The sequence below is a fragment of the Triplophysa dalaica genome, chromosome 12 (assembly GCF_015846415.1).
Source record: "Triplophysa dalaica isolate WHDGS20190420 chromosome 12, ASM1584641v1, whole genome shotgun sequence".
In the NCBI taxonomy this organism is placed as follows: Eukaryota; Metazoa; Chordata; class Actinopteri; order Cypriniformes; family Nemacheilidae; genus Triplophysa; species Triplophysa dalaica.
The window spans coordinates 12,579,868-12,596,982 of NC_079553.1; the positions used below are offsets into that span (position 1 = coordinate 12,579,868).

General features: G+C 35.4%; 1 protein-coding gene across 2 annotated transcripts; it reads right to left on the reverse strand.

Moving 5' to 3' along the window:
- Window positions 1-6,798: 6,798 nt before the first annotated feature.
- abhd5a (abhydrolase domain containing 5a) lies at window positions 6,799-16,751 on the reverse strand. Of its 2 annotated transcripts, XM_056762960.1 has the most exons (8): window positions 16,643-16,740; window positions 16,185-16,265; window positions 14,763-14,848; window positions 13,649-14,021; window positions 12,233-12,387; window positions 9,239-9,350; window positions 8,912-9,098; window positions 6,799-8,143 (listed from the first exon to the last, which is right to left on the reverse strand). In XM_056762960.1, exons 1-8 carry the CDS (start codon window positions 16,672-16,674, stop codon window positions 8,054-8,056), a joined length of 1,116 nt encoding a protein of 371 aa, XP_056618938.1. In that variant the 5' UTR covers window positions 16,675-16,740; the 3' UTR covers window positions 6,799-8,053. The 2 variants fall into 2 exon arrangements, with proteins under 2 accessions (XP_056618938.1, XP_056618939.1); XM_056762961.1 differs by lacking the exon at window positions 16,185-16,265 and having other exon boundaries at window positions 16,643-16,751.
- Between the last annotated feature and the right edge of the window lie 364 nt (window positions 16,752-17,115).

Here is a 17,115-nt window from a genome sequence, read left to right on the forward strand (position 1 = left end):
CCAGAACACAATGTGGCTCACCCATTCCCAGCCCTCAGTAGATTATAGAGGTGGTAAAGTGTCCATTTATACAGCCCTGCAGGGCATGCTGGGGCTAAAAGACACACTGTCTATTACACACTAATGACATCAGTGGAAATCTGATTTCTAGAAAAATTTGAGAGAGTGAAGAGGGGGGAGTGAGCATAAGGCTGCGTTAATGGCTTTATGATTGAGCCAGCTCACGAGTGCCGTCTTCACAAGCGCTGAAATGCCTTTGCCTGCCACACACACACATATTCTGTCACATAGAAACATATTCCATTGGTCTATATGCATTGTTGTGGTATATTAACAGTAACCACAAGAAAAAATGTAAACTTTATGATTGTTTTAGTTTAAAGCAGGATGTTCTGATAAAAATGTTTGAATTTACAGAATAGTATATTTGGCTTTAGTCGCTATACTTTCACAGTAAATTTCACTATGAACTGTATTCACTCTATGCACCCCGGCAACCTTGGGTGTCAGCAAAGCTTCCCAATGCTGCTTCAGTGATCGTATACTGTACATAGCTACACCATCTACCCCAAGAGACAGCACAAAATAACTGAATATATCTCTGCATGTTATTTCTAGACACTTTCTCATGTCATCCTCCCAAATTTACTTTTATGGACAGGTGCTGTCCCAGTGTTCCTGCTGGAATAATACCCTTTAAAGGGATTTTTTAATACATGTGAAAATTACACAGCATACTTTACATAATATAATACTACACCTTAGTTGTTTAGTACTTTTCTACACTGTAAAAAGTATTTTTTTACATATAAAGGGCATCATGTATGAAAGACGAGGAGTACATTTTGTGTAAATCGTTCGCAAAAGCGGTTGTGACGTACATTTTCAGATTCATGAAAATGTTCATATTTTCAAAATGTTAGTTAGTACGAAAGAAATTTACACTTGCTTCCTACCACTTGTAAATGGTGAGCAAAACATTAAAACGTTATGTTTTCTTTAAATAATGATACAGGATATGATGCACTTTGTATCATAATGGTATTTCAGGAGTTTCCTTGCCGTGTATTTTTTTATTTTTTACTCTTTAACATTAGTTAAACACAGAGCTCATCACTGTCCCTATTTACACAGCTGTCCAATCACAGTGGAGGAGGGGTGGGACAAACACTACATTGTTCAACTATCCTACTTACAACACAACAATGAAGAAGTTAATATTCAGGGATGCATGATCAATTATTGGCAATATTGGTATTGGCCAGTAAATGGTCATTTTTAATGTTATCGGCCGATAATAAAATTTAGGCAGCTATATTATAGCCGATAAATAATTAATATTTTCCTTAGGTTGAATGACTTCAGCTGCACGCTGATCAGAGTTAATATCCAGTAGAGTACTGTCTTTCTGTCATGATCATTTACTTACTGCTAATAGCAAAACATTGTTGATGTAGCGTGTAGATATTTATGAACGGCCTTTCCTGTCATGCTAAGGTCATGGGTTCGATCTCAGAGGATTTCACATACTTAGAAACAAGTGTATAGGATAATGCAATGTAAGTCGCTTTGGATAAAAGCCTCTGCCAAATGCATCAATGTAAATGTATTTATTATACACTAGGAACAAAAGCATATTGTCTGAATCAGACTTTTGTCTGAATGCTTTCTGTCTTGAGACTAGAATTAAATAAACATTATACCAGAAAAGCTTAAAAGTTAAATAATCTTTAACTAGTGTAAAGTAGGCTTGGTGCATGATTTTAAGGGGACAAAAAATTTTTAGAGTCTCAGAAAATATTAATAATAATATTCTGATACTGTATATCGGCCAATATGTCGGTTATTGAATTCCAATGATCAAGAATGATCGGTTATCGTTATCGGACTAAATTTACATATCGTTTCATCCCTAATTCAAAGTATTTGTGAATCCGGAGGAGAGTTTTTGGGAAGGTCAGTTTTATCCACAAATGACTCAGAATCAATTTATATATTCACTTATATTTCACGAATAAGGCCAAATGTCCCAAAAAAATGTCAAATTACAGAAAAAGACTACACATTCACAAGAATAACATGAATATTTGTTTATTTTACAGTATATTTCTGGCACCCCACACTCTTAGGGGTAGTTTCCCAGACAGGGCTTAAGCCTAGTCTAAGACTAATTTAAATGTAAGCAGTGTTTTGATCGAAAACAACTTGCTCTGGCATATTTTAAAATATATCAGTGCAATCGTTTTCTCTCATGATGCGCACATGTAATGTTTCTTTTAAAAGCGATTAATATATCCTAATTTAACCAAGGCCTAGTCCCTGTTTAAGATAATCCCTGTCCGGGAAACCTCCCCTTAAAAATATAAGTGCTTTACGATGCCATAGAAAACCCTTTTTTTCTCTAAATGGTTCCATAAAAAACTGGTAACACCCAAAGAACCTTTCTGTGTCACAAAAGGTTCTTTGTTGCACAAAAGGTTCTTAAAATCATAAAAAGGTAAGAAAGAAATGATTCTTTGTGGAACCAAAAATGGTTTTTCAATGGCATCACTGTGAAGAACCGTTTAAGCACCTATATTTGTGCAAGTGCCGGAAAACTTCAGGGTTTTTTTGCGGGATTATTTTACAGTGTATTTAAACGCATACTATGCTATGACTAACTACAGTACTGATGATGATAGAAATTCTAGTATTGTTCTTATTATTTATCATACTTTGTAGCATTTGTTGTGGTCTGACAAAATAACAAGGCCTGCATAAATTTCACAGTGAGTGTGTGAAAACGGCATTCCATTGTAAAAAATGAGATTAAACTTTATATACAGCACACGTCTGTAAGGATAGTGAATTGATCTCTCAATTACAGAATATTTTACTTACAGTTCCTTTTGGAAGACACAGAAACCCTTGCCATCTGATCATCACCGTAAATGACAGATGTGTGACTTTTCTTCTTGCAGTAATTACCGAACACAAGGAAAAGTCCTCGAGTGAGAGTTCAAATCAGTCTTTTTAATCCCACAACCTCTCTGAGAAAAGCCTTATTTGATCTCTCCTTTCTAAGAGGATCTGATCTTTACGTCTCTCCATATTCCGTGGTAACATTCGCCGGCTAATTTCCTTATTTAAATATTCATGTATGCAGATTGGACGGTGTGAGTGTGTTTACACCTACACAGGGTCTGTGACAGACAGACAGTTTGTTTTACAATGAGCTCCCCCCCTGAGGGAGAGACTAAAGCTAACGGGTGTATTTCGTTCTGAAATAGCAACATTAAGGAGCCACAGATGAGAAGCCAGTTTGATTGAAGGATTGTCGGGCAGGCGGGTGGGTTTGCGGGATTGCAGGCAGTGGAGGTTGAGAAAACCAAATGATGAGTACAATACCACCAGCAGGATTTACTCTGGATTATGATGAAGAGCCAAAAACTGCACAGGCACGGCAAGAGGTTTCTGACTCTTTCTCTTCTGCTATCGCTCTCTCCTCCTGCATCCCCCTCACCCCACCCACCCCAGCCTCTTTCGCTTGTCGTTCTTCGCTTGGTCAGCAGAAGCATTTGGAAATGAAATGGGTTTCTTTCATGGCAATTGTACAAGAGTCTCTCCTGGTTCTGGAAGCTTCTTTGGAGAACACTTAGAGTTAATTAAGCTCCAATAATTTGCAAATGGACTGTGGACCTCGGTGCAGACAATTTAAAAAAATAAAAAAATACATCAGCTCACATGACTTGACCCGGTGCTGTTCGCTGCTGGCGTACTGGGAGAGAAGTTGTTTTTACAAATGTGATCTTGGAAAGAGACTGTCCCGACTCCGCGTTGTCGAGAGACAATGCATTACAGCATTAGAGTAAATGTGGTTATAGCCACATTACAATGGTGCCTGTCAGTCTTGCATTCCAGAGTGCTTGACTAAACTCGGCCAGTCTCTTAAGAGAAATGTCCTTTTGGCAACTTTTATCCTGCATCACTGCAACGTCGCTGCAGAGTTTACATCAGAATGTTTAAATGACGCAAAGCACTAAAGTTTCAACTACAAATCGCTGTATTTTCAGATCAGATCACACAGATCACACTTCTGTTTTACAGATATTTTTGGCCAACCCTTTCAACTTTAAAATATTAAAACATAGCATGCAGTAGGCTTTTTACGATACCATATCTTTCGATAATACACCAGCTAAAGTACAGTTGTATCACAATACTGTGAGCGATAATAGTGTTGTGGAGATTCCAAAACTACAAAATGAACCAACATTTTATAAATACACAGATCTATATGAAAACAGTCGTCATTTTGAATACTTTACTTATAAGAATGAATAACTGGTTACAGTATCATTACACTTGTTTCATGTACACTACAGTATTTTGTAGTATTAACTATATTGGATAAACTATTGTAAAATACTTTATTATTTACTATGGCAAGACTAAAAAACACTATAGTGTCAAGAATTTTTCTACAGTTTACTGTATATTACACTATATTTCAATGTGCGAATTTTTGACTGTACAAAAATTCATTAGCGTGAATGAATACTTCATGCGATGGGGAATGTCTTCACGCATCCAGACGTGTCAAACCAGTAGTCAACAAGCTCTTCACGTGACTTTCCTGCTCGAATTTACATTTTTCAACTTGCATGGAAGACGCGATTGAAGTGAATGTAACACATTCTCGCGCAAATAGTTAAATTCGCTCTTTAGGCTAATTTAAGTTAAATCAAAGCACACGATAGGTTGTGTCAGTGTTTTACTAAGTATCAGTGAATCATAAACATTTAACCGTTGGGTTCAAAATGGCAGATTTATTCAAGATCGAAGCAAGTGTCTTTATGGATGACTCACTGAATCATTGACTTTTTCGATTCGTGCAAAACACAGATTTATTTCCGAACGAATCACTGTTATGTGTTGTTCAAAGAAACACATCAGTTCTGCTCTGTTTAGAAGGATTTTAATTTGCAAAGTAGTGCAAAAACATGACAACATGACAATGCTGTTGAATTACTTCATTGTTATTAAACTGGGAGCCAAAGGCATATTGACGTTAAACTTGTTAAAAGAAATTCTTAACAAACACTATTATAGAGGAGCAAGGGTAGATTTGTGGAATTACACCATACAGTTCATTTTGCTCCACCCCTCAGGAAAATTAGTGTTATAAGAGTGTAAGATGATTTTTGTTGATTGATTACCATTTGTATAACCATTGTTTTACTACAGGTATTATGGTTAAACTATGGATTGTTAAACCATGGTAAACAACTCCTTATGGAGTGAAATAAAAAGCATTCTTTATCCACAACAGTTCCATCACACATTCAGTTTCCCCTATATTTCAAGTACTCCACTATAGGCCCGGACGAACACTTACTAACCATTGTGTACATTATGCATGTGCACTTATCTATATACAACCGAGCGCTTATCGACCAATCCCTCAACCCACTCTAAGACACAGAGGGCTTGTTCTAATAAAATAGGGAAACAATTTCCATTTAAAGCTTCTGTGACTTGCAATATGTTCTCACACATTCCCTCAAATAACATATACGCATTTGTACGGACTACGCAATGCAATGACATTTTTGATATGTGATTGTTAGATGTATCTCAGGTGTACTTCATGTATACATCAAAGTATAAGTAATAACAGTAATGCTAGCCTTAGCAGGAAACACCGAACTACTATTTCCAGATGCTTCCAGACCAAACCCCAACTATCAGCGGTAACTTGTGATGCCTTATGTGCAGTATATCTTAGCTAGTTTTCTATAGATCAGGCCACAGAGTAATGGAAGTGCTTTTATTAGCACTTTTGGTCCTTCAGTATAACCCCACGCACAGGAAGTGGGCGTAAAGTGTTTCCTGTGGGTTGAGACAGGGAGTCTAATATTGATGAAGCGGATGTTGTGCTGGCTTAACTTTGCCCTTGATGCTGTACTGCTTTCACGCTATAGGCAGTGTAAGTGAGCGTGTGTAAGTTAACTGCATGGACTCTATAGTGAGCATTCGGGGAGGGGGGGGTGCAGGGCGCTAACTTTCCTACAGCGTGACATTGTGCCCTCTTGTGGAAACAAACAGATATTATGTGCAGACCTTCTGAACGACTACCATATATTATCTAGCAGGAATCTTACGAAACATATGACGATTTGTGTCAATATTTTCTGATAGCAGTCTAAAATATTTGTTTTGCCAAGTGATAGTTGGGTTAGAAACTAAAGAGTTACTTTAAGATTTGTCAACATCACAAAAAGATGGACATTTAATCTCACATGTAAATTATGACCTGGAAATCTTGAGACTGTTCTCCGCCCGCTGTGACATGATGGTCGCCAGGCAACAGTCTGGCCAAAATAGGTCATATATTGAGAGGGCAGGGGGCAACAACTCAGCTGCTTTATTCAGTTGACTCGTAAGAAAGATTTATTTATTGTAATATATGACACATTACACATTATTTCACAGGTATTACTTAAAAATATATTCCATTTAAAATTAAAATCCATTCCATTTGAAGCTAGATTTGCTAAAGAAAAAAATCAGATCAGTGCTTGCAACATGGCAAAATAATAGTTTTAGATATCGGTGCTGCTTAAATCTGCAGGCTTAATTCACTGTACAAGTTTGTCAGGAAATTAAAATCAAATCCTATTTATAATGTTTGAGGAATATCAACCAATTGCAGCTTTGGAATTTATAAAAAATAGTCTATAAGCACTTAATGATTTGACATAATATTAACTATGGGACTGGAGTTTTTACTCGGTTTAAAGAATTAATAGACCATGATTAGAGGCTCAATAAAATATTTATAGGAAATTGAGAAATATGCCTTCAGCAGTTTTCAGCTGAAGATGAGAACATGATCATTTAAATCAAACAATACTATGCAAACATGAACATTGGAGGCTTTAGAAACATTATGAGGCAGTTGTGATACTTCATCCAAAAATGAAAATTTTGTCATCATTTACTCACCTTCGTCATTTACTCAAGTCAATGGGGGTTGAGATCTGCTTGGTTATAAGCATTATTCCAAATAAATTTCTCTGTGTTCATCAGAACAAAGAAATTGATGCACATTTGGAACAACTTGAAGGTTAGTAAATGATGATAGAATTTTCATTTTTGGGTTATGTATCCTTTTAAAGAACTGTGAATCTTCCCCATGTCATTCAAGTTACAGTGAAACACTTGAGCTGCATATTTTCTGCCTCCCTTATGATCCTAACAGTTTTATGAGGTAGAAAACAACAAAGCTTCAAAAGCCTACAAAAATTATTAATGCTGCATCAAATTCCTGATAAATGTCTATGAATTAAAAAACACTAAATTCTGGAGAAAACATATATAGACATATCTGACACATAACAATTTATTTGAAATTTAATTTATCTGAATATTTTATTCTATATAAATGGTATTAAAACTACTCAACAATTATTGATTCTTTGCAGAGGTCTACCGGAAGTTAAGTTTGGGCCACATAAAGTTTGTTTATGCTGTGGCAGTTGAAACCGTTTATAATGTTGTACTTAAATATTACAATGACAGAGTTAGATCATTGAAGTTGTTTTAAAATAATAGTATAATTAACAAGCCGTATAGCTCTTATTTACTTTATATTATCCATTCCTTGTATTTAAGTTTAATTTCAAATATGCTCATATTCACAAAAATCATTTTGTGCAAAATCTAGGAGCGGTTTCAAGTTAAATGGATGATGTTTTCCAAATCATCCTGAATTCATACTATATAACAACCAGTGGCAAATATCAAAAATATACTTGTTGTTTTTATATTATAATAAAATCACAATTGCACGACATCCAGAGTTACTGTAGAAACATTAAATAACATTAGGTAGCGGCGTAAAACACACATCTGTATAACATTTCTGTAAATACAGTATACAACAGAAATCAACCTCTTGAGCTGATACTGGCATCCTAAAAGCACATGTGCTGGAACATTCCCTGACTGCAGGTCTGCAGAATGCCACGTTCAGCTTAACACAAAAGGGAAGGATGTTCATTATCAGCCTTCAGCTCAGTGTTTCACAGATTTGGAGTACCTTCTGGTTAAAATCCTCTGGCTGGTCAGCATACACATAGTGTCCCGCACCACGTATGGCCTAAAAACAACACATGTCAATAATAAGTTTAATAGAACAACAGACATTGAGCAGGAATAAGTAAACAAAGTGTATGTTACAAGTGCCGTAATAAAACATATGTGATTATTAAAGCTCAACCATATAATAAAATGTAAGCTGCAAGATTTTCACTGGCTCTTGTAACTTTCTTAATTACAAATCTAGTCCTCAAAATTATACTCATTAGCTCAGTTTTCATGGGGAAAAGAGTTAGAAAGCAGATGTTCATTGTATAGAGACCTTTGTTTACAGGCAATTATAAATTGTATGTTTAGATCAACGTTTCGGTTGGTTGAATAAAAACACCATTAACTGCCATTATATTACATATTATATGACTTGTCTGCAGTGTTACAAGTTTTGTGAAGATATAAAAGATTTATGTGAGAAACATCTTTTTTTGTTTCTAATCCATAAAAGTTCCCTTTTCACCACCGTTAAATTTCCAGTAAATCTTTGACATATTACACACGAGTCTTGGACAACTTATATTATGTATGTTTTTTCATTTTAGAAGTAATGTATCTGTCCCCTTTCACCTTATTTTTTTGCATAATATTGGCCGGGAGATTATGCAGTTTATCTTTTGTGCCCTACAGAAGTCATGCATGTGTAAATGTGCACTGATGATAATCAATAATGTATGATATACTTCAGGGGAAATTACCACTTTAAGAAAATGCAAAAAGTCTATATGAAGCCCTGTGTCAATGACAGTTTGTGGTGAGCGGTGAATGGAGAACTCACAATGATCTCTACATGGGAGTTTGGCCTCATTTCTTTGATTGAATTGCCTGAGTGGCCATCTATGCTGGAGCGTGAGCCATAGATCACCGTAATGGGGATGTCGCTGTGAATCAGGCCAATTCTCTGCAGCATAGGCCTCTTTGCCCAGCCATATGGAATGGTCATGTTTTTGAAAGCAGTTTCTCCACTAAAACATTATAATAAGTAAAAAACAGAATGTAATGAGAGACATGCAGACTTATATCTTGTATAACATAATTCACAAGGCCAGTGACTTAGAGAGAGAGAAAAAAGACAGATATAAAGAAACACACACAAATAGGGTACCTTGGGCATTGAACATTAAGATGGTAGATATATTCTGTGACTCTATTGTCATCAAACATAGCAGCGAATTTCTTTCTGAAGTCTGGTCTCAGAGTCTGCACAAGAGTGGGACCTACAGGGCAATGCAAACACATATCTCATAAGTTAATACCACCTGAAATTCATTCTTCTAAAAAGGATGGATCGCCAATACATTTTTAATCCTATTATTAATTCTTCACTAATGTCCACATGACTAATGTTTGATTGCCTCCATTTTAGAACTAACTGAATCAAGGGGAATTCTGGGTATATAACACTCTGAAAGTACCCAAATGACTGGGTACTTTCCACCCTGTGTAATGAACTGGCACTTATGGGAGCTGAGATTTGATATTAAAGGTATTAAGTTCTCCCCAAAATAAAAATTCTCTCATCATTCTTTCATCATTTACTCACCCTTTCGTCATTTTAAAGCTAAATGACTTTCTTACTTCTGCAGAAGCCACAAAACATATATTTTGAAGAATATTGGTAACAAAACAATGCAGGTAACCATTGACTTGCATAGTGTCACGGTTCTGCCTATCTTGTCTGGCTAATTCTTGGTCTTGAGGCAGAACCAAAACAGAATTCCCTGTTTCATGTGGGGAGAGACATTTTGGACCTTTTGGCCTTCCATACTCTCCCCTAGTCTCGTCTGTGTTTCCCGCCCTTTCCGTGTCATTAGCTTCCCCTTAGTGTTTCATCTGTTTCACCTGGTCCCCATTAATTATCCTGTGTTTTGTCTCCCTATAAGAGTCCTCATGTTTCTTTGTCTTGTGCCGGTTCATTGCTTGCTTTGCATTGTATGCAGTACCTGTTTGTATGTACCTGTATGCTGTGTTACCTTGCCTGTAAGTTGTTCCTTGTCCTTTGAAGTTCCTGTATAGTTAATGTTAGTGTAATTCAAGTGTTTGTTTTCTTATAGTTTAGTTAGTCAGTGTTCTTGTCCTTGTTTAAGATTATTGTTTATCCTATCTTGTTTTCCCCCTCGTGGGTTTTGTTTTGCCTGTTTTTTAGTGTCTAATAAATCTGTTAACATCTGTACCCATACCATCTTGTCTGAGTCTGCCTGCACTTGGGTTCTCCTGCCCAGTTTTGCGTTCATACATTAGAAGTCAATGGGTATTGCTGTTCTTCAAAACATTCTTCAAAATATCTTTTTTGTTCTGCAGAAGAAATAAAGTCGTTCAGCTTTAATGAGTAAATAACACAATTTTCATTTTTAGGTGAACTATCCCATTAAAGACTAATATAATAAGGTAAGAGTTCATTTGCAAAACTGATAACTTACATCATTTTCAAAAATCCTTTTTTATCATGCATTCCAATTAATATAAATCAATGCAGTTGGTTTGTTTTGATTAAGTAATAGTAACAAACAAAAAAGCTAAACATAACAATAAAACACAATAAAAACATATATTTTTGAATAAATGAAAACATGCTGTTTATCTGTTTTTGCAAATAAACTCTTAAAAAACCTAAATAATACCGTTAATAAAATAAAATAAATCTTAGAAAATATGACTGTAAAGTGATTTTAAATTAAATATAAACACAAATATGAAACACTTTCAAACTCTAGGGACTTTACAAAATCTATTTGTTCTTGCAAAACCATTTTGCTGAAGTGGAATCGCACAGGGCATGTGTGATTGAGTTTTAGATACATGGCTGATATGAGGTTTGCGATAAGACACATGCTCCAATTATTGAGTCAATTATATCAGTGAAATTGCAAAGGTTGACTTAATCTATCTCTGCGTTTCATTAATGACAGTCTTGATAAAATGGAGCTTTTCATTTTAAGATACAGATCTAAAACCTTAAGCTACCATCTCAAATGGTCTCATTAAAACTGAAATTTGGGCAACTATCAATTCAAGCTATTTCATGCATTCTGACTTCTTTTCACTGTTAAGCATGCTGTCTTCTAATGCTCAACATGGTCAACTTGTCAAAAAACGAGTTGGACGTATTACGTAGTATTTCTGTCCTCTTTCACATTTTGGAATTTCCGTTTCGTTACAACGGTTCTTAGTCACATATAGGGCCATTCTCCCGGAATAGCACGCCCACACATCAACCATCGAGAGCAAGAGAATGAGCACGCCCATCAACGTGCTTCGTTTGGGTTACGGAAATTCAGCTGTGTTTCTTGTTCACGGCATTTCGGTGATGAATGTTATATAAACAGTGTATATATCCTGGATTTGCAGATCGTTTGAAACTAATAGATGGAGCTGCCCCCGCGGGTTAAAAGATGCCTGACATGAACTGCACATGGTGGGCGAAACGGAATCATATGTCATTGTTTCGTTGGCAATCGGTGTGTACGTGAATCATATAAAAAACACAAACTTATAGTGAATCCACAGTAATGAAGGGCTAATGCGATGATGTATTGTGTGCTCGTCATTTAGGTCCGCCCACTGAACTGCACGCCCTCAGGAGGTCAACTTTTTTATGAAATAATCGTAATGCTGTATCTGTTGAATCTGTTGAAGAGGGATTGTCCCTGTAATAAGTGCACTGTAAGTTGCTTTGGATAAAAGCGTCTGCCAAATGACTAAATGTAAATGTAAAAATGTAAATGTAAATCTGTCTTTTACAAATGTGATCAAACAAAATATTCTTCGAAGATATGAAGTATGCCATACTACTCTAAATGTACTCAAGATTAATATGATGTTGGCAGAAACTGCATGTTACCTCTGCTTTAAAATAAACTTAAATCAGTTATTGAACAAGTCAATTAAAAATCTGTGTTAATAAATGACTGTTAACCTTGATTTACAATAAGCTTATTATAAAGAGCTGTCAGATACAATTTTGTGATAAATATCAGTTTGAAATAATCGGACTTCAACTCACGTAAAGATAGACAATTTTATGCTCCAAACAGAGCCGGCGAAAGTTCTGGCTGTATCATTCATACTTGCTATTTTACTATAATGGGGTTAATCTTACCTAAAGGTCCTGCCAGACGTAGACCAGCAAGGGGGTTGAATGGGATCAGCATTGCCCCCAGAGCTTTGATCCACACAGGAATAGGTCTGTCCTGGTCTCCTGTGTCAGGACGCTCTGGAAAACCCCATGGCTCCACCAGAATCAAATGCTTTACTCTAGAAAACAAGAAGTGGGAACAAAGACAATGCTGTGGCCTATGTGCAAATTAACACTTATAATGACCAATCACATTTGGTTCTCCTGAACGAGATGGGTGGGTATCACACATAACAAAGTGATAACACACAAAGTGAAACTGTAAGTCTCCAGGATGAAAAGGGAAAATAGAAAATGTGTCCAGACTTTGTTGACAGACAGTAATAAGCTGTCCAAAAGTAATAAGCACTGATTACCTCACCAACTCTGTACACAAAGTGAAATATACTGTCCAGTTGCTACAAATTATGTGTTTATTTGCTACAATAGTGCCTCAAGTGACACAAGCAATAAATGTTTGATGCAACAAACCCTAAAAAATTACATAGCATTTCTTTGGAGGGATTCTCCATAATCTCACATATTGCACCTTTGACTATTTATTAACCCCGCTATCAGAAAAATAATCAGCAGCCAGCCTATGAAATGTAAGCGTTTTATTTTTTGCTATTAGCAATCTCCTGATTTTTTTCTTTACATTTCACATCAGATGGTTAAATATATTGTATGTTTTTGTTTGGTATTCAAATTTATGGGGATGCATGATCAATTATCGGCCATATCGGTACCGGCAGATAAATGGTGATTTTTAATGTTATCGGTCTTGCAGATAGTATAATTTAGTCCAATATATTATAGCCGATAAATTATGAATAATTTCCTCAGGTTGAACCACTTCACCTGCACGCTGCTCAGTTAAAATCCAGTACAGTACTGTCTTTTTGTCATGATCATTCATTAACTGATATTAGCAAAACATTGGTGATGTAGTATGTACTGTAGATATTATTGAATGTCTAAATTATAGGAACAAAAGCATATATTGTTTAAAACGTTTCTCAAAAGTTTAAGAATCTTGAATCAGTATAAAGTAGGCTTGGTACATGATTTTGAGGAGGGGGGAAATTCAGACTCAGAAATTGTAATAATAGTAGAATTATAGAATAATTTAGATACTGTATATCAGCCAAGATATTGGTTATCAGCTTCCAATGTTCAAGAGTGAGCAGTTATTGTTATCTGCCAAAATGCACATATCGGTGTATCTCTACAAATTTAATAACATACAAGCATATTCATTTACTAGAAATGAACATTTCTCACTATTTTACCTTATAACTGAATTATAAATAATAATGGTAGACAATTTATAACAAATATGATGTATTTCACTATAATTAACTAAAGCTTGAATTATTTCCATTCTCCTGACTTACAAACCTGGTTGGGTATTTGATAGCGTAGGAGGCAGCCAGATATCCACCTAGGTTGTGACCCAGCATTATCATGCTCTCCAGGCCCATCTTCTCTCTCCACTGTTCAATGGACTCCACAAACTGGAGCTCAGCCTCCTGGGCCTCTGTGCTGAAGTGAGGTCTGCTGCTCTCGCCAAAGCCCAGTAGGTCAAGGGCGTAAACGGATCTCTGCTGAGAGAGACAGTCCAGGTTCAGGGCCCAAAGACCCACGCCGCTCCCGAATCCATGCAGCAGCACCAGAGGTGTTTTACTTTCCACTGGCCCCTTAAACACCAGCGTCCACAACATGTTGTTGTCAGATATGCGGACAAACTGTTTGAAGAACTTGCTTTTGATGTCTGATAAGAATTGAGGGTCAAAAGGGAGAAAGGTTTCTCTGTTAGTCTTGTTAACAGTAATAGTCAACAGGTTTATATTTTTAACTCAGTGTGGAACAGGGAATGGTAGTGATTTTACTTACTGTCTTATGTGAAAATATTCAAGAAGAAAAATGTGAAGGGCAGGATTTTTTTTTAGTGAAAATTACTGATTTAAGATGACACAACAAACATTCATTTTGTTTATCTGCAATAACATGCACAATATGAGCAGTAACACTTTTAAGAGAGTAAATATGGTCAATTGAATTCAAGCTAAATTCAGCATCCAGTACAATGCAGCAGCTTAACAATTTTGGCCTGTATTTAACAACTGTTGTGCTGTATTTACCTCGTTCATTATTTATTAAGATATACAGGTAGTGTCACTTTGCATCAAGAAGCTTCATGTATTGAGACTAAAATATTTTTTCAAGGCATGGATTGTCTAAACCCCGTGACCCGAGGTAGTTCGGATAAGCGGTAGAAAATGGATGGATGGATGGATGGATGGATGGATTGTCTAGACAGAATATGGGGTTAATATTTATTATATGCACTTACTGCACTATTCATGTGCACTTAAATATTTACTGACATATTATATAAGAATTATTCAAAGACTTGTCAGTAATCAGGGAATCATTAGCAACTGTGATCTGCACAGTATTGACCCAATGAATATTGATATACATTGTAAATTGACATGAGAACTGCACTTACACTGCAGCATCCTCTCCTCAGCCTCCTTCAGTTGTCTTTGAGATGTCGGACACCATGAAGGCAGCCAATTGGTTATCCACCATGACCTAAATGTACAACACATCTAGTTTATTTACAGTTCCTCACAACTAATGACCAAACTAAACAAAAGAGTACATACAGTAAATTTTAGTCCAGTGACAACTAACACACCAGCCACATTGTTTACGCATATCTGTCTGTATGTAATTCTGTGGCTTTTAGTCAATGTGTGTTAGCTTTGAGGCAAACAACTATTGTATGCGTACTTTACTTCTAAACGTTGACAAAGATAACTACACTCAAACGACTTATCTTGCACATTTTGCACCATTTCAAATGCTTTCTAAAATGACAAACACAAGTACATACTTTCAAAAACTTTACGTCACGCTGTGATTAAATACTAATAACTAGATACACACAAATGTACTCTTAAAACAGATATGTGAATTTTAATACATTATTTGTGTAATCCTTTCTAACACATTATGTGTAGTTGTTTAACACAAGTTTTGTAAAAGTAACACAGATCATGTTATCCCAAGAAATAACACATGTGTTCAAACACAAAAGCTGTAACACAAAATATGTTATTTTAACACAACTGCTTTTAAAAATGTACCATTTAAATGTTTAGGGTCACTTGACTGAAATTATTTTTTACATGAACTGAAGGAAAATTTCATAATAATTATGTTGTGTGGAGAAACAAACAATATAATTGAGCAAATTAAACTAACCTAAAATAATACCACGTTTAATTTATTTATTTATTTGGTCGCAACATAATGCCCAAAGTTACTTTAAATTTGTGTTATTACATCGTATTGATGAGTGTACTATTATTATATACAAAATGTGAAAAAAAGAACAACACGTTTTTATTTATTTAATTATTTCATCATAACATAATTCCTAAAGTTATTTCAAATTTATGTTATTACATATTTTTGATTTTTATACTAATATTATAAAATGTGTAAAAAAATCTACCAAAGTAATAACAACACATTTTTCTTTTGTCACAACACAATTCCCATAGTTATTTAAAATTTGTATATTGTTATCAAATAGTTTTGATTAGTATCCTATTATTATAAAATGTGTAAGAAAATATGTAAAATAAAAAACAACAACATGTTTTTATCTATTTATTTCATCACAACATAATTCCTTTAGTTATTTAAAATGTGTGTTATTACATCGTATTGATGAGTTTACTATAATTCTAAAATGTGTGGAAGAATATAAATAAACAATGAGTAAGTGACCCTAAGCTTTTGAATGGCAGTGTACAATAGACACATGGATACAAGACATGTTGTTTAACTCAGTCATGATGAACTGTGAATGCATGAACCCATGCACTGTGTCTGTTAAACACAACTGGAGACAGATTACCTCACTGTCTTGTCCAAGAAACTGAAAACATTGTTGAAGAGACTATGAATACCGATAAACATCAGTACACGCTGTGCCAATCTAAAGTCAAGAGAATCAAACAGACAATTAATCATCACACGTCAGATATTAGAAGGTTTTATTACTGCGCGGTAGGAGGATTTGACAGGTGCACACGTGTTAGTATTCCATTGCGATTGTCAGCATAGAGACACAATTTTCTCAAAAAGTAAAACAAAACACAGAGTAATGATGTAATCAATGTTCGATTTTTTAATCCAAAACAAACAGTTATGACGTAACATGTAAACAAACAGTTCAACTCCAGCGTGACGTTTGCGTCAAAACAACTCATTATAAAAACAATAACAACAATGACAGTACACAACATCTACACTGTTATTAACAAGGTTGGGGAGCTTTTTTAAGCAAAAGTATTTTTAAAAGGTGACTCTTACCCCGTGTCCGCTGACAAAATTTGCTCTGCCATGACTCCAGTTTGCTGTTGTTGCTTCTGATTCAAGAAGTTAGATTCATTTAAACTGATTCGCGAATCATTTCCCAGGCGTTCCATGCAGGTTAATACGCGAATCAAATCGGATCGATTCACAAAATGGGCACCGACTCAAAAAGGTGATTCGGACGACTGCATCCTTTATCACGTGACTGAACGTCACCAATGAACTTTGATCCAGACATCATTGCTATCTATAGATTTTATATCAGCGCAAAATGCCTATAGCATTATCATTTATTCAGGTGTCATTTTCCTGTACACGTGTACACTTTGTTTAAAGCATATATTTTCATGTGGTTTAAAGAATAATTTAAATCGTAATGTGATATGCACTCTAGATTTTTATAACTGAATGTACTGAGATTTGAGTTTTATGGCTGTAAACATGTTAATATGAAAATAAATATGAATAAA

Coding starts and splice junctions, on each gene's coding strand:
- abhd5a (XM_056762960.1), bottom strand. CDS start 16,674: ATGGCAGAGCAAATTTTGTCAGCGGACACGGG. Junction 14,022..14,762: donor TGAGGAGAGGATGCTGCAGT/GTAAGTGCAGTT, acceptor AATTCTTATCAG/ACATCAAAAGCAAGTTCTTC. Junction 9,351..12,232: donor ACGTCTGGCAGGACCTTTAG/GTAAGATTAACC, acceptor ATTGCCCTGTAG/GTCCCACTCTTGTGCAGACT.